The sequence below is a fragment of the Pelodiscus sinensis genome, chromosome 3 (assembly GCF_049634645.1).
Source record: "Pelodiscus sinensis isolate JC-2024 chromosome 3, ASM4963464v1, whole genome shotgun sequence".
In the NCBI taxonomy this organism is placed as follows: domain Eukaryota; kingdom Metazoa; phylum Chordata; order Testudines; family Trionychidae; genus Pelodiscus; species Pelodiscus sinensis.
The window spans coordinates 153,349,199-153,367,260 of record NC_134713.1 but is presented as its reverse complement, the minus strand read 5'-3'; the positions used below and the strand labels follow the sequence as shown (position 1 = coordinate 153,367,260).

Genomic DNA, 18,062 nt, shown 5'->3' with positions numbered 1-18,062 from the left:
TTTCATGGGTCAGACCCACTTGCTCAGATTTGAGGAAGTGGGTCTGGCCCACAAAAGCTCATCATCTAATAAATCATCTTGTTAGTCTTTAAAATGCTACATAGTCCTGTATTTTGTTCCAAAGCAGAAAACCTCCAATATCTCGTGACTTTATGGAACCTGAAGTAAGTGCTATGTCCCACAGGAAAGCCAAGAATCTCCCATTTCCAAAGGGTATAAGATTCTCAAGTCTAGCCCTGGAGCAGCTCAAGAACTTTAAGGGGATCACATTTTAACGTCTACAGCAGTTGTTCCTATCCCAGATCTGAATCCTACCAGATCAGGTCACATACAGGTGCAATTCTGAAAGAAGCATCACAGTTGAGTGGAGGAAGAAATACTTCTCTGGAAGGCTGAATAAAAACCTGGCAATTTAAATCAACTCAGGGATTTGGAAGGTTAGAATAAGGCCTGGGCTCATTAGAGCACATAGGTTAGGCACATTCATGATATGTCTGATAAATATATTTAGCACATCTCTAGTTTCTCACAAAGCAATCCTACATGCATGTTTATGGAATATACGTATAGTAGATGCAGATAAACTATTTTGTAACAGTTCAAGTCTATGGTGCAGTGAGCTGCAAAAATGCTAACAAATTTTTAGTGAAATGCAATGTCTTAGGCACAATGCAGGGTCACTCTTCAGTTAACGGAAACAGCACTAATTTCTGACAGTTGTATAGTTCCCAGTAATCTAATCCATTCTGGAAATGTGATTTGCGTAATTACTGTATAATTATTTCTTAATATCTGCACAATGTGAAAATTCCTCCAATAGCCATAAGCAGACAGGAAAACTTGCATAATTGCTGAATAGTACATCTTCAATAATTGTACTGTGATTATGCAAGATGCTCTGATTGGATAGAATCCTTTTACTAGCTGTACTCCCAATTGAGTTTGTATGTCAACAATAACACAATAAGCTTTTCTCCCGTTCCAGATGAAAAAAAAAAAGACATATAAAACAAGAAAATATGGCTAAAATACTGCTAAAAGGTAAACCGATTATTGTTTTGTCATCATGTTAATCCCATCCCTTTGACTCTGTTCTCAATTACCTCATTATCACTTGCATTGAAACCCATGCATTTTTTTTAAAGTCAAAATGAAACTAGATTTGGCTTCTTCATTATCCTTCCAATTAGAGCCCAGCAAGGCTCTAGGCCATGGGAGGGCAATAATTTTTGAAGGGAGGCCACTTCAAATTCCGGAAGCGGTTGTGGACTGACCCGGAAGGGGCGGGGCTTCAGGTGGAAGGAGTAGGGCCTTGAGCAGAAGGGACAGGGTTGAGAGCTACCCTACCCGGAGATTTACTTGGCCTGTGGTCCCTGCCTCCTGACTGGCCAATGGAAGGGACCTGGAGCAGAAGGAAGGGTGCTGGAGGCTAGCCTCCTCCCGGAGTTGTCTGGGGTGGAGGCTTAGAATTCACGTAACAGGGCTCACAGCTCCTGGCCCCACTGCTAACCTTTTGCCTGGCAGCCTCAAGACCTTTGAATAGAAGCAGTTAAAAGGGCTCGCGCATCTGCAGCCTCCAGGTAATGCCAGGAACTGCCACACAGGCAGGATCAAAGACTGAGGAGGGCTGGATCTGGCCCACTGAGAGGTTTTTGACCACTCCTGTTCTAGGCACACAATCAGTGTCTATTTGCCTTTACACGTTAGTCACACTGAAGAATCCCTCACTCTCTTTTCCAATTCTGTTTGAAAATCATTTAAAAAGGGAACCCTTGCAAATCTGTAGGAAGTAATTAGGTGGATTGAAGAAAAGGGGAAGTGAGGGAGAAAAATCAACAAGAAGAGAAGAAATTCTTGGTTATGTTTTAATTTTTCAAAAGTTATCTTTGAACAGTTTGATAGACCACTTCTGTAGCCTTATACCTGGACAATTTAAATAATATCATTATAATTTGAGGATGCTTTCTGTTAACTGTAACCAACATATCCTTCACTATAAAAATATCCCTCGATAACCTCTCGAGGTCCCTTCCAGTCCTAGTATTCTATGATAAAAAGATAAGCCTTTGGTCTCTGAGTTTGTTCACCTCAGGATACGATATTTTAGAAAGGGAATATCTTCAAGTTATAACAAACTCCTCTCTCTCTGCTGGTTAATTCTTTACTGCTGATTCTTTTTAGGGGTTTTTGTTTGTTTTTGCACAAGCAAGAGACACACTTGAAACCAATAACAAATACACTGTGGCCTTGTACTGTAGCATACTGCTATCCTGGCTTTTCATGTTAACTAGGGACAACAGTAAAATATATTTTTGCAAACGTGTAACTGGTGAATTTTTCAGTAGTTACATGTTTACATGCAGGGGGCGGTGCTCTCAAGGAGCTAGTTTTTAAGGGAGGGGAATGCATGTAGTCATTAAGATTAACCAATGAGCCCATGCTTATCAGTTAATTGTGTAAATGATTACATGTAAACAACCCTAATGTTAACACATGTTGAGATGATATGCCATAGATTTATTACCTAGCTCGAAGCTTCTCTTTTTTAACACCCTTTAGCAGCTCTTGATAAATATAGGAATAACTGGAGAGTAGGGAACATCACGGGATGTGTTTTTTTTCTCGGGCCTGTAAAGTTTTATTTTCCATATCACGGAAGTACAGTACAATTTACAATAGGAGTCAAGTTTCAGAAACACTCACATTCAAACAACAGATTAGTGATAAACTGTACTCCAATATTACCCCCAAGAGAAGTAAGAGAAAAATCATCCTTTAACACAGATCTGAATTGTGTGGCTGATTTTCTCAGACTTAGGGCCCTACCAAATTCATAGCCATGAAAAATACACCAAAGATCATGAAATCTGTCTATTAGAGGGGGGTTGTGGTACTGCCACAGTCTTATCTGCACTGCCTTCAGTGCTCAGTAGTCATCTAGCAGCCATTTCTCTGGCTGCCCAGCTCTAAGGCCAGCAGCAGTGCAGAAATAAGGGTGTCACTACTGTACCTTGCCACTCTTACTTGTGCACCGCTGCTGGCAGCAGTGCTGATGTCAGAGCTGTGTGCCTAGCCAGCAGCTCTTGCGCTCTGTCTGCCCAGCTCTGAACTGCCACAAAATAGCCTTGTGACCTCTCCCATTTTGAGAAATACTTACTTTAAAGTGTTTATATTTTAAAATACATTTTCATGCTTTGTGATACCACCATGAAACTTAAGATTTAAAGATCTGAAACCACAAAATGCAAGATTTTTAAAAAGCTATGACCATGAAAATTTCCAAAACAATCCATGAATTTAGTAAACTCTACTCATACAGTAGCTGTATGCATTCCAAGGGACATGTTTTGTAATAAATGGTTATTATAGAATAGTCTGTTTTTCATTCCTCAGATTTAATGTTTCACAAGAATCAGGTACTCCTAATAAATAGCTAATATGTTGGTATTTGCTTTACTTTGTTTAATTCTGCTATGCATAGCAATAACATACTTTATGTAGCAGTTAGAGGCAGAGAAAATATGTCCAGAAATACTTCAGGAAACTACAATAAAACAATACACTTGTTGATAAACTGTAGTTTTTGGCTTAGTAGAAGGACAGCATATATCAATCACAACAAAAACAGGTGTAAGAGTAGCAGAAGACAAGGAGTGACATTAGAGAGAGATCAGATGCTTAGAGACCCTTTAAGATCTCTCTCTCAAGCAGAAGTTTTGATATTTCTTGTTTAGCAATTGACATTACAAACAGAACTGTAGACTGTCAATCCCAATTGACAAATATTTCTTCAATGTTAATTCCTTCACAGATGATTTGCGATTTCTTGCAGGTTTTCTCCTAAGACAACTGGTGAGCACTTTCTGTAGGCATGGGAGGTGGAGAGCCATTAAAGGAGGGCTGGGAACCTTTTTTGGGTCAGGAGCCACTAAGCACCAGAAAAATCAGTTGGGGGCTGCACACAAGTGAGAAACAGCAAAGCAAAAAAAAAAAACCAAATTCTCACCGACATGGTCCCCGACTGAGAAGAAGAAAGACACTCCCACCATTTCCCTAGCACACCAGAGGCTAGGGGGACCTAAGCTCCAGCCTCATGGGGGATAGGGACAGTGGGGAGCTCTGAGCCTCAGGGGCCATATCCAGGCAAGCGGGGGCTGCACACAAGTGAGAAACAACAAAGCAAACAAAAAACCAAATCCTCACTGATGTGGCCCCGACTGAGAAGGAGGCCTTAGGTTGCCACCCCTGCATTCAAGTTACATTGCACATATAAGTTCCCAAAGATCTTAGATTTGCATGAGAATATTTTCAAGGATGAAGACCCCATTGGTCTTTGTATTCAACTCATATCCTTCAAAAGGCACATCTTCTCTGGTAACCTGTACCTCCCTAGGAATGCCAGACACTTATAGCTGAGATAATGGTCTTGTGTCAGTTGAAGTTGTCATAAACCTACCCGCCATACCTGTAACACCAAGCTCTGCTTGGAGGCAAGTGTGTGCTACATGCTGTCCTTTACTAAACAGTTATTTAAATTCCTCTCTGCAATCATGCAGAATCTTGCCAGGGAATGTTCTCATAAATCAAAATGTCATTTGCCAACAGCAACTGATAGCTGGAGAGTCTCATCTGCAAGCATTCAGGAGAAAAGTTTTTGTATCTGCAAAGATTAATTTTCTGGGCACCCTGTTACAGGGGATAACTTTTCAAAGGACCATGGTGTCATCCACTTTCAGCAGACTGCAGCTACCACAAGGACCCCAGCATAGAATATGAGTAAAGCATCTTAAATCCAGAAGGCAGGATCTGGTACCAATGCTCTGCACATTTTCATGTAAAAACTCCCAAGGCTGGTGTTTGCCAGAGCAGTTTTGCAGGATCCAAAAGGCCTTCTTCAAGACAACTTAGCATACTGGTGTGCAGGATGTCCAAGAGCTTGTGATAACTATTCCTGGATCACCTCTCCCAGTACCTGCAGCATGTTTGTCTCTGTTCTGAGCAGTTCTTGGAAGAACTTGTAGCCATCAAGTTTGAGGATGATTATGACTGAAGCACGAGAAGTACCAGGGGAGGGTACATTAAGATCCTCAGACCAAAGCTCCACATCATGGTCATGATCCAGATGCTCATCATTAAATGAAGGTTATGGAACAGTTTTGGGTGCTACTTTCTGTGACAGCAGGAATGACAGCTTTAGATCTAACTGTGATGCAAATGCTGCTCCACTTATAGATTGAAAAGCCCACGTCCTGTACACTGTAGTACCAAAGGTGCTAGTAAGCACAAGGAGCAGGGGGCCCATGATGGAGAACACCAGGAATTAGGATCCCTAGGTCTTCTGGAGATAAAGTAATAGCAGAAAACCTTGGATTTATTTTCAAAGGTGTAAATCATTGACCATGACCCTAAGTCAGGGGTTTTCAAACTTTGGATCGCAGCTTGTAAGAGTAAGCAGCTTATTGGCCATAAGATGTTTTGTTTTCCTGAGCAGCTACAGACACTACTGCTCACAGCTCTCAGAGGCTGTAGTATACCGTTCTCAGCCAATGGGCTGGGCCACTGCTTCCTGCAGCTTCCATTGGCAGGGAGAACTAGATATCTCCCTTTAACATCACAATGCATCTTTGCCATTAGAGGTATTGCCAGCTGAGAAGTGAGACTGTCCACATCAAAGGAACAGGCTGAGGAAGAAGAGACAGCACAGGAGCACTTTCTGATGACAACTGATCAGGATTTTCTGCACCAGAGACCCTGAGGTCTTAAGAGGGAAAATGGATTTTTCCATCAAGAACGTGCATCACTAACTTTCTGCATCCTCCATGGAGAATGACTTACAAATGTCAACAACATGCCCTCCCCAAACACAAAACACATTTGGTGTGACCAAAGTTAAGGGGCATTACTGCCTCATTAGAAGGGCAATTCTGGCTCCATCACATCAAGCAAGATACTATGCTAGGTAGATCCTGAGAGACAGAAGTTCCCTACAAAAAGTACAGAAAATAAACAAGGCGAAGAAGAGGAAACAATAGCCAAATTGCTAAGCTAACTCTCTTTGCTGACAATAACTATTTACAAAGAGCAATAAAGCCAGCACAGTGAACGAAAGCTTTCAGACACTGCCGGCTTCCATGCACCACAAATATTTGTAGAGTGGAGAAAAACAGGATTAAAATTGGTAAGAAATGTGGGGTTTTAACCATGTGATTAGTTTAACCATTTTACTATAAATTTTCTTAACCTTGAAACCATGATAATTGAAGTATTCATGAGTATAATAAATATGCATAAAAATGAGCGTTTTCAGCTTCAATTTACACATATTTGTATATCATTAGTAAGGTTACGATGCTGTCATGATTATTTTTTGGTAAAAGTGAGGAAGAGGCTACAGGCAAAACACAAAAATTTGCAGAAGCCTGCAAACTATCCCTGACTTATTAAAAATACCTAGGGATGGGGAGGGGATGACAAACAGAGTGCTGCTGGGATTTGCAGCTTCTCTAGTTACACCACTGCTCCTGCAGCAACGGCTGACCCAGCTCTAGCCAGCTGCAGCATTGGTGACCCAGGAAATAGCTGGAGTAGCCTTGGGAAGTCATAGAGGTCCCAAACAAATTCTCCATGACAGAATCATATCCTTACTTGTAAGGTTTTAAATTTTTGGTCCTGAGGTAAAGGTCAACAGTAGCTCTAGAGAGCCTTTTTTCCATCCTATCTCTGTCACAGGCTTCCTTGTCATGGTGGGCAAGCCATTTAATTTCTATACATCTTGATTCCCCAAATATGAAATGAAGACAACAGTATTATCCCCTTCTGAGGTGTGTTGTAAAGTTAATTTCATTTGTGTGTTTGAAGCACTCATGCTGCAGCATTGACAGCTACATGGAAAGAGTTAGGTGAACCTGCTCTAATACCATCAATGAGTTAAGTAAAAATTTAAAAAAGCAGCAACCTACCTTGAGATCACGATGAACAATACACTTTTGATGACAGTATTGCACAGCAGATACAATCTGAAACACCAACATTTTCAATAAGAATTTGAATCCCTATTATAATTAAGGTTGCTTTTTTTAACATCTTATACTTAATTTTGCCTGCTTACATAAGTTAGTGGAGAATTTAGTATTTTAACATATAGGGAGTGTAAGAATCCCTACAATAACTGAAATTCTCTTCAGTGTTTGTGCCAGAGATCAGGGGGGTTTTTTTGTTTGTTGGTTTTTGACTAGCAATGCTTATTGGCCTGAGCCTGTGCTCCAGCGCCCTCATGAAGCTCATTATAAAAAATATAACAGTAGAGTCTTCCACCCACTCTGATGTTTTTTTGGAACTCCTACCTTTGACAAAGAATTAGGAGAGACAGAGCTTTTAATACTCAGGAATACCCACTGCTCATTTTAGCAGAGAAGTAGGTCTACTCACAAAGAGAAAGATCCTGGGAGCCCAAATATGAAGCTGGCCTCAATCATTGAGGGGAAAACAACATTTTCAGCGTTGTCTCTCTGAACTTTTGTATCCACTTTGAAACAAACAGCAAATTGAGCATTTGCAAGGTATATGCCCTTCCCCTTAGCAAAAGGAACATTTGCTAGTGGGATGCCAATATCATATAAAGGGCAGTATTTGAAACAGAGATTTTGTCTTAGCAATGAAGACTGAGAGCCCAGTACTAGGCAACTAAAAAATTAAGAACAAAGTTATCCAAATGAAACTTCTAAGAATAATGAATAAATTATACGTATTTGCTAGCTAATTCTGTGCAAATCATACACAACCCATAAACTCATAGAAGAAATGGACAGTGATAGTCATTTCATCTCATCTTAGGCCACAGCGAGGAGTTACTGAGGTGTTTGGCCCACAGTGGCCATTTTATACACACAGCCAAGAGGTTGCATCAAGGGCTCTGGACAGTAAGCACAAACCAACAATACTGCTAGTTTAAAATGTTCCAAATCTTTAGTGCTGAATGCACGCAAACACTCTAAATGGAATACCTTTCGACAATTACTCAAAGAATATACATTTATAAACTTGTCCATTATGTTTTCATTTTAGTGAATGATATGCCATAACTTTTTTATTCTATTCTATTCACGTACTACATTATACATGACTAATTTGTTGATGTTAATCTTTTAACCCAAAAGACACACACAAAATGTAAAAGGTACTTTTATGTTATTTATTCTAGGTTAAGCATCCAAAACTTCAGGACAAAAGATTTTGTACAGAAAAATCTGTATATACTTATTCAAACAGCATTTGCTAATACTGTATAATATATATCACAAAATGATGTAATTAAGATTTTTAAAATTTTAAGAAATATAGAAATGCTCTTTTTGCCTCTCCTCATATACTCTCAATGACTGAATGGGCTTTGCTCAGTTTCCCAAAAATCTCTCTTCTAGGAAGACAAAAGGATATACTTTTAGCTCAACTGGAGAATTTTAGAGGAAACTGTGAACATGTAATAAAAATAAGTCTAAAACATAACTAAGTTTAATTTTCTCTATTACAGAAGCTATAATGAAATGAAAAATTTATATGAGGAGACTTCAGCTAATAAGTTAATTTGTTAGTTCTTTTATATGGTTATTTTGCATCTTAATTCTGAAAAAAACGAAACAGCAAGTTTTATAATTTTGTTTATTTAGATATAAGCTGATAAGTGCACAAGTATAACCCTCCACTAATCCTCTCAGCAGTAATCATGCGTGAAGCATTCAGAAATGAAGTAAAGGTGTTATAATACTTTAAAGTGAACCCCTAATAAAATACACAATATATTATAAATGAATAAACTAAATGCTTATATAGTCATATAAGAACCTCTTTGAAGAAAAGTTATTGCAGGATACTCAAAGAGTTAATAAAATCTGAAGTGAGTCATAGTGGAAGAAATTTGGTTTCTCATGAATATCTATTAACAAGAACTTAAACATTCTGTTACTATTTTTAAAGTATGCTCAGGAACGAAGTATTTTTTTCCCCTCGAGGGATTTTTCCATTCTAGCTTTAATACATATCATTATAACTATGAACTTTTACTTTAAAAATGTGCTAATATTTGAGCTGAAGTTCACTTAAGATACTATAAAACAGAAAATTTCATACCTGCCTAAATTTTGCACGTGCCTCTTTTTCTTTCATTCTTCCATGTGCAACTAAGTAGTCAAACACCTCTCCTGAACCAGAAAAAAAACAAAGCAGAAGTTATATTGCTCAGATATTATTTACACCAGATCATCAAGAAGAAACAAACACATACTATGAATTTGGGCCATATCCTCAGCTAATATTAACAGTTGTAGCTCCATCAGCTTCAAGAGAGGATCTGGCCCCCTCTATATAAAAACTCAATATATCCATATGTAAAAATCTACCCATGCAACTGGGCTATGGAGGAAAGACACTGCCTGCAGGTTTTAGACAACTAGTTAGTCTGTATATTAAAACTATTTCAAATATGCCCACAGTCTTGAGGAGAGGGAGGGAAGCAGTCAGGAAAGATTCCTTTTTACTGCTCATATTTGTTTTCACTGCTCATATTTGTTTTCAACAGTTACTGTAGACTTACGAGAACGGGTTCCTTCCTAGTAAGACTTCAATTAATAAAAATTAATCTATTATAATGGGCATTAAATGAAAGAAGAATTTAAAAGTGCAGCTATACTAACAAAAAATAATTATGTAAAACGCATACGATTCTAGATATAAAACTTGGCATCAGATTTGTACTGCACGACTTCACATCAGTTTTGGGAGATGTTTAAGACCAAAAAGCTCTTCACCAAATGGCTCTTAGATTCTCGTTGTTATTAGTCCCTCTTTCTCCCCCGTATATGACAAACGGCCATCTCCAGTTGGTGGTAACTCTACTCCCTTTCCAGACAACATTTCTCATCTAGATGGAAGGCAGCTTCCCAAGTATGTTTCCACAATCCATCTGGCTTTCTTTTTAATCTGCCTGGCCAGTTCTCATCCCCCAAATCCTAGACCTTCTTGCCTCTGTTGCATTGCTCTGACACATACGTTCAAGATGAAAGGCAGATGCTCTCCCCATTGCTGATGTAAGTATCAGAATGGCAGACAAATAAGGACTGAGCTTCTGCTAGAATTCAAGTCATATTATCTTCTGGTATTTCATAAAAATCAGCAATTACACAAACATCTGTAATGTGCATCATACTGTTAAATGACAGCACAACTGTACCTTAAAAGTTCTGGTTAGAGACTCAGGAGGGACTCCAGGAGGAAGATACCCAACGTGCAATAAACAAGACATAATACCTCCCCACATGTCAAGGTTAGTTTCAGCTGTGCATCTGTGCATGAAGATTTTTGGTCCCTTTTTAGTTTACCCACAGAACGAGAGTTCAAAAACTACTTACCCCCACTGGCATATTCCATTACCAAATACAGTGTCTTTTCTGTTTCAATAACTTCAAATAATTTTACTGGAAGAAAAAGGAATGAAAGATTGCAGCAAGCAGCAAAAATTAATTAATTTTTAAAAAACACAGCCCAAACACTTATTCTTTAAATTAATAAAGCTTATTAACCACTGACGCCATCAATCCAGAACAAAGATTTATATTCTTTTCGTTAGAAAACTTAGACAGTTTTGAGGCGGAAAAAAAGGATTGCATTGCAAGAATATCATGGATATATAAAATCTTCTATAATTTTCTCAGAAGCATTTCACAAACAATCCAAAAATAAAATTCATGCTAAAATTAGTGGTTTTAGTTCTACACGGGAATTCTTATAAAAATATATATAAAAAAACCAAGTAAATTACTTCTCTATTACAACTCAGGGTTAGAGAAATTGTCAAGTTTTTCATCAACTTAAAAAGGCAAAGTTTAGGTGTCAAACTGACCAGATATTCTAATTGTTACAATCTGAAGGGCTCCTCGGTCAGAATATTATAGAACAAAACTACCATTGTCACGGGAGGGACAGAGGGTGATCTGTAAGATCTTAGAATACTGGAAATGCAGCACACACAATTCTAAGAACAGAGTAGAGGGAACACCTATTATGTAGTAACTTATATACCTTGTATGTAACAAGCCCTCTGGCCGATTCAGGAACATTAACTGTCTCTGGAACAAGACTGTCCAGCCCTCCTCAGCCAGAAGAATTGTCATCACAAAGTAGGGCTCTGAAGGTGGGGGCAACTGAAGCAGAGAAGGAAAATTACATACTTTGTAACTTGGTTTCTCTGAAGGTAGCAATCGGCAGATTTCTTGGGCCTATATCCTAGTTTCGTAGGGTGTGTCTAGACTACAGGGTTGTGTCGACAAAGGTGGACTTTTGTCGACAAAACTAAACCTGCGTCTACACTACCGCTGAGTTCGGTCGCCATAACGTTGACAGAACTCAGCAGTTTTGTCGACGCTGGTAAACCTCATTTTACGAGGAATAACGCCTTTTGTCGACAGAGTTCTGTCGACAGAAGGCATTATTGCATCTAAACTGTCCTTTGCGTCTACACTGCCATGTCGACAAAGCAGCTTGCTTTGTCGACAGAACTGAATGTAATCTAGACTCTTTGTCGACAGAAGGTTTGTCGACAGTACCTGTCGACAAACCTTCTGTCGACAAAAGCCTGTAGTCTAGACATACCCTTAGCGTAAGTGGCAGAACTCACTTAGCTAGCTCGAAGGCTTTTTAAACTCATCTGAGCAACAGAGAGTACGAGCCAGATCCCCTACTAGCTATCATAAACCACTGCCTTGCTATGCATTAGCCATTTTCTCTGAACAATGAGCCAAATTTATGCTTTCCTGTGAGCCAAATTTATGCTTGCCGTACTCGAGCAAGTACTCCCCCTGAAGTAAACAAGACAAGAGCAGGATTTGGCCCTAAGTGCATACTGTTCATCCATCTTAAAGACTTACTGGGTAAATAAAAAACAAATATACAAAATATATTCGAATAAAACAAATAAGAACATAACATCTAAGAACATAACATCAAAGTCACAACAAAAAGAAATCCAATTCCTACCTATACTGGGATGATTCAATATCTTCATTATTCGTACTTCTCGAAACAACTGTTAAGAAAACAAAACAGTTTTATTTACAGTGTGTTTGAGGGGAAGAGCTGCTTCAGACATGCTACTTTATACAGGGAATGGCAGCTGTAAAGCAATGTAAGTAGATTTCAACATCAGCATAGCCTGTTTTCAATATTATAATCAAGCACCAGACACAATTACAGTTTGGACCTTGCTGGTCCCGAACTAGGGAATTTGCTGGACCAGAGGGAGTCCCCTGATACCAGCTCCCCAGATCACTTTCCCTCCCCACTGCCAGCCACGACAGCCAAGACTGCCCTGTCTCCAGCTCCAGCCCCACTGCTGGGGCTGCCCCATTCCAGCCCCGGCTCCACTAGTCTACAGCCCTGGCCCTGCTATCAGGGCTGCCACATCCCCAACCCTGCTATTAAGGCTAACACGGCCCCTTGCTGTGCAACTGGGGCTCCAATGCCAGTTCCCACCAGCCCCGCAGGGCTCCGAGCCACCAGGGCTCCTAGCCAGGACTCCCTGGTCCAGGAACACCTGTGGTCTGCTGCTGAATGAGGGAGTCCCAGTTTTGGGAGGTCCAACCTGTACATTATTCACTGAACTAGACGTCAAACTCATTTTGTTGATGGCACTGTATTACATTTTTATTGTAACATTTGGCTGGGGTTAAAAAAAACTAGAGCCATATCCTATCTTCACTGCACACCAAAACTGCACTTGTTTCATAAGAAGGCATGCAAAAAGATATGTAGGCTCTTATATAGTAACAGCTTTTGCATTTCCATTGGCTTGAAACAGCAAAGGATATTTGCAGGACCTATTGCTATTTCTGGCCTTTGTTTAAGTGGCCAGCTGCATGTGCGATCAATTACCCAGTCTGCATACATAATTGTGCGTATGTGGGGGTACACACATGCAGCTTCATGTTTATGGTGTTAGGGAAAAAACTGGACCGAGAAGTATCATAAGGCTTCAGAGGCAACACAGTACAAAGATGAATGGAATCAGTTCATACATGCCAGAGCTGAAAAAGACCACACTGAAGTCACATCTGAAAGGCCTACACAGTGACAATTATGACAAGTCTCGTGATTCTATCCCCCCTCTCCTTACTGGAATTGAGAGATGTCACAAAAAATCTCAGTTTAAGAATTATTCTAGCACTCATGGTGGCAGAGAAAAGCTTGCAAAAATGAAGTGAGCATGCCCTCAAGGCTCAAAAATCCAAAGGCAAATTAAAGAAACCAGATTTTTTTGTTTTTTAAAGTCAGGATTTTCAAATGTTGTCTCACGTTACAGATAACACCTGAGCTTTCCTTCACAGAAAAATGAACGTACTTTTATTGCCAAACGTATTCCCTGTGCTTGAATGTTCTCTAGACTTATGCTTAGGATAGACATATCGCAGACGTACTGTTCTGAGATCCAAGAAAGTCTCTTGCAGTTTTGGCACGGTGTCTCACTGTCTCAGCAGCTATGCATGCTGTATATTGTCTCTTTGACCAAAGCTAGCTTAATCCATAAGTGAGGTGCATGAGCAAAGACCACAGTAAATCCTGGCCACCTCTGGGGACTTGTGACTGAGGGAAATTTCCCAAAGAAAGGTTTTGCTTACAGAGGAGTACTGCTAACCCTCCTCAGAAAATAAGCTGCCCTTTTGTATTCTGTAAATAGCACGATCTAAAAATAAACACAATCACAATTAATTTCCTGAACATTTTCTTCTCAGTGCACATCTTTAAGTTTCTTAAGACTTATTAAAGAAAGTAACATTTGCAGAAGTACAGGTTGGACCTCCCTGGTCCGGCATTATTTCATTACAAATACGTCAGACAGGCTCTGGTTTGTGATTTGGTATTTTGATTTTGTACATTACGTATCAACTGTTCACAACAATTATAGAATTAAACAAATTTGTCAGAAATGACCAGCCATATGGTAACAAATCTGAAGCTGCTAACTGTAGAACATTACAATCTTTGAGGAGCTTTTAGACAGGGAGCTAAAAAACAGCAATATTGACAAGAAAACCACAAAGACAGATTGTCTATTGTGGCAGAGCTCTGGCCTTGCCTCAGGGGTCCTGCACTTGTAGGCAGATAGTGTTTGCCTTAGAGGCTCGCTGTGGCCCTTCATAGAGCTTCTCGCCTTTTACTAGAGGAAAGGGCCACAGCCTACAGAACCACCCTCATCACAGGCCAGTCAAATAGATTTCTGGGGCAAACCCCTTTAGTCTCAGACATACCCTTCTGGGGTTACCTTTGTAGTTGTCGGGCTGGGGGGGAGCCTGGGCTCACCCTGTCAGCCAGGTTCCAGCCCAGAGATCCTAATGGCAGCGGCAGCAGGTAATAATTCCTCTACCACCAGAGTCGCAGCTTTTTCCTGAGCCACTTCCCTAACCAACTCTTCCCAGGACCATTCTCCTGGTACCTTAACAGGCTGCAGATGTTCTGAATAGCCTGCTGCTTCTGGCAAGCTTTTAATTGGACCCAGGTTCTTTCCTGATTGCACTGCAGTAGCCCCTTCCCTGGTTACTCAGGGAAAAGAAAACTGTTCACCCAGCACCCAGCAGATCTATCTTCCATCAGACTATGGTAGCTCACTGGCATGGTTCTGTCACACTGTATTAAAATAGTGATAAAAATGTAGCCGTGTTAGTCTGGGGTAGCTGAAGCAAAATGCAGGACAATGTAGCACTTTAAAGACTAACAAGATGGTTTATTAGATGATGAGCTTTCGTGGGCCAGACCATGTGCCAAAAGTGTCTGTCTGCTATGTACATTGGACAAACGTCTCAGACACTTCGCCAAAGGATTAATGCCCACAAAACAGATATCAGACAAGATCACAAAGAGAAAACAGTTTCTTGCCATTTTAACCAGAAAGGACACTCTCTCAATGACTTAGCCACCTGCATTCTGCTACAAAGACCTTTTACATCTGCACTTGAAAGGGAATCCTCTGAACTGTCATTCATGTTAAAATTCTGATAGAGATGTAGCCGTGTTAGTCTGGTGTAGCTGAAACAAAATACAGGACTATGTAGCACTTTAAAGACTAACAAGATGGTTTATTAGATGATGAGCTTTCGTGGGCCAGACCCACTTCCTCAGATCAAATAGTGGAAGAAAATAGTCACAACCATATATACCAAAGGATACAATTTAAAAAAATGAACACACATGAAAAGGACAAATCACATTACAGAACAGAAGGGGGATTTGGGGGGGGGGGGGGGAAGGAAGGTGAATGCCAGTGAGTTAATGATATTAGAGGTGGGGAAGGGGAAATGTCTGTGAGTTAATAGAATTAGAGGTGATAATTGGGGAAGCTATCTTTGTAATGTGTAAGATAGCCGGGGTCTTTGTTAAGTCCGGTGCGGAGAGTGTCGAATTTTAGCATGAATGCCAGTTCAGAGGATTCCCTTTCAAGTGCAGATTTGAATGTCTTCTGAAGTAGGATGCAGGTTAGCAGGTCATTGAGACTGTGTCCTTTCTGGTTGAAATGACAAGCAACTGTTTTTTCTTTGTGATCCTGTCTAATGTCTGTTTTGTGGGCATTGATTCTTTGGCGAAGTGTCTGAGACGTTTGTCCAATGTACATAGCAGACGGACACTTTTGGCACATGATAGCATAGATTATATTTCTGGAGGCGCAGGAATATGTATTCTTGATCTTGTAACTCACTTGGTTAGGCCCAATAATGGTGTCAGCAGAGTGAATATGTGGACAAAGCTGGCAGCGGGGTTTGTTGCAAGGGAAAGTACCAGGGTTGGTATTAGTGTGGTATGTCCTGTGGTTGTTGGTAAGAATCATCTTGAGATTAGGTGGTTGTCAATCACAAAACTGCCTTATTCTTCATGCCCCGGCAGGATCTTCTAATGATGCATTCTTCCGAGAAAAAATTACAAAACTAATAGTCTTGCAGCACCTTAGAGTCTAATAAAACATACAGATGGTATCATGATTTTTCATGGGCACAACCTGCTTCTTCAGATGAATGGAGTTATTAAAGGTCCAGTTTCCAAATACAGTAAAACCTGTGTTATCCAGCATGCCCGGGGATTAGGACGTGCCGATAACCAGAATTTTTAGGTTATCTGAGGGAGGGGGGACGGGAGCCGTACGGGGCCTACAGAAGGTGGTAGTGGGCATGGGAACCGTTCGGGGGCCTGGATGTGGCCTGCTAGGGGGGCCATGAGCTGTGGGGGGTGGGTGGGATGCGGCCTGGTGAAGGGGGGTGGGAGCCAGGAGAGGAGAGGGGGGACTGGCATTCCAGGGGTGCCAGGAGCCGTGGGCAAGCTGAGATGCTTGCTGTTGGCTGTCATTCGCCTCTCCCCCAGGTAGCTACACTCTTCTGAGGAGCAATCCAGTACTTAAAGGGATAGTTTATTTATTTATTTTTGCTTTTCCCGGCGTCAGAAATTTGCTGGTTTCTACAGTTTTTTGGATACTTAAGTTCCAGATAGCGGAGATTTTACTCTAAATAGCAAAGGGGGGGGGGGGGGGGGGGGGGAGAAGGCAAAAAGGGAAAAAAAGGAAAAGAATAGTCAATTAGAGTGTCCATGCTACCTGAAGCTGATAGAGAAGGTACTAAGTGTTCTTAAGTATCCATTGTTTGTTTTTTTATGTCATTAGGATGTGGAATGTAGCAGACCATCCACCCAATGTCTTTGTTCATACCTCTGTTGAAGGAATCAAACTTTGTAAATGAAGTTAAGTTCTAAGGCTTCCCTGTTGAGCTGGCTTGTGAAATTGGCCTGAAACAATATACAGGCAGTCCCCGACTTACGCGGATCCGACTTATCTTGGATCCGCAGTTACGAACGGGGCTCGCCCCGGAGGACACGGACTGTGGGACCTCGCGGTCCTGCCGCCCGTGTACTCCGGGGCTTTCTCCGCGTCTCCCTGGTCTGCGGAGGGCTTTGCAAAGCCTTGGGGAAGCCGGCGCGCCTGGGCTGCCCCGCTGCCCGAGCTCCCCCCCCCCCCCGCGGCTTTGCAAAGCCTCGGGGAAGCCGGCAGCGGGACAGCCCAGACGCCCCGCGGCTGTCCCGCTGCTGGCGTCCTCAGAGGCTTTGCTCCCCGTCTCCCTGGTCTGCTGGTCTCCAGCAGACCAGGGAGACGGGGAGCAAAGCCGTGGAGGACCCAGGCGGCAGGACCGCGGTGCGTCTCGGTCCGCCGCCCGCGTCTTCCTGGTCTGCTGGGGTGGGGGCGCAGCTAGTACCCCCCCCCCCCCCCCAAGCAGACTAGGCTTTTCTCCGGACGCCTGTGGCAGAGCAGCTGGGGTGCTGCCGGTTGGTCCCCCAGCTGCTCTGCCCCAGGCGTCCTGATTCAGCCGCTGCTGGTCAGTTTCAGCAGCGGCTGAATCAGGACACCTGGGGCAGAGCAGATGGGGTGCTGCTGGGTTGGTCCAGTAGCGCTGAGGAGCGGCGCTACTGGAGCAACCCAGCAGCACCCCAGCTGCTCTGCCCCAGGCGTCCCCAAGTCAGCTGCTGCTGAAACTGACCAGCGCTGACTACAGGAAGCCCGAGGCAGAGTTCCAGGGGTTCTTAAGTTGATTCTGTATGTAAGACGGAACTGGCGGTCAGTTTCAGCAGCGGCTGAATCTGGACGCCAGTTCCGACTTACATACAGATTCAACTTAAGAACAAACCTACAGTCCCTATCTTGTACGTAACCCGGGGACTGCCTGTAGTGACTTTGAGATCTATTACTGAATACCCAGGCAAGTTAAAATGTACCCCAACAGGTTTGTGTGTGTTGCCTTATCAGGTATCTGATTTGTGTCCATTAATTCTTTTTCAGACGGACTGTCCAGTTTGGCCAATATACATGGCAGAGACGCATTGTTGACATTTGATGGCATAGATCACATCAGTGCATGTACAGTTATATGAGCCTCTGATGTGGTTGTTTGGTCCTGTGATGATATCACTTCTGTAGATGTGTGGATAGAGTTGGCACCAGGGCTAATTGCAGGGGTAAGTTCCTGGATGAGTATGATGAAGGGGCA

The 18,062-nt window shown here is 41.8% G+C and overlaps 1 protein-coding gene across 9 annotated transcripts in view; it reads right to left on the bottom strand.

The window, feature by feature from the left end:
- Positions 1–18,062, bottom strand: part of MARK1 (microtubule affinity regulating kinase 1) — a 112,704-nt gene that overhangs the window by 32,009 nt on the left and 62,633 nt on the right. For 8 of the 9 annotated variants that reach the window (XM_075925224.1, XM_075925228.1, XM_075925221.1 and 5 more), the window contains exons 4-7: positions 12,028–12,076; positions 10,404–10,469; positions 9,127–9,197; positions 6,960–7,016 (exon numbers count right to left, since the gene is read on the bottom strand). In XM_075925224.1, coding sequence (XP_075781339.1) covers positions 6,960–7,016; positions 9,127–9,197; positions 10,404–10,469; positions 12,028–12,076 — 243 coding nt within the window. Of the gene's footprint in view, positions 1–6,959; positions 7,017–9,126; positions 9,198–10,403; positions 10,470–11,073; positions 11,449–12,027; positions 12,077–18,062 lie in introns of those variants that run through there. The other variant, XM_075925226.1, reaches the window with a different exon arrangement.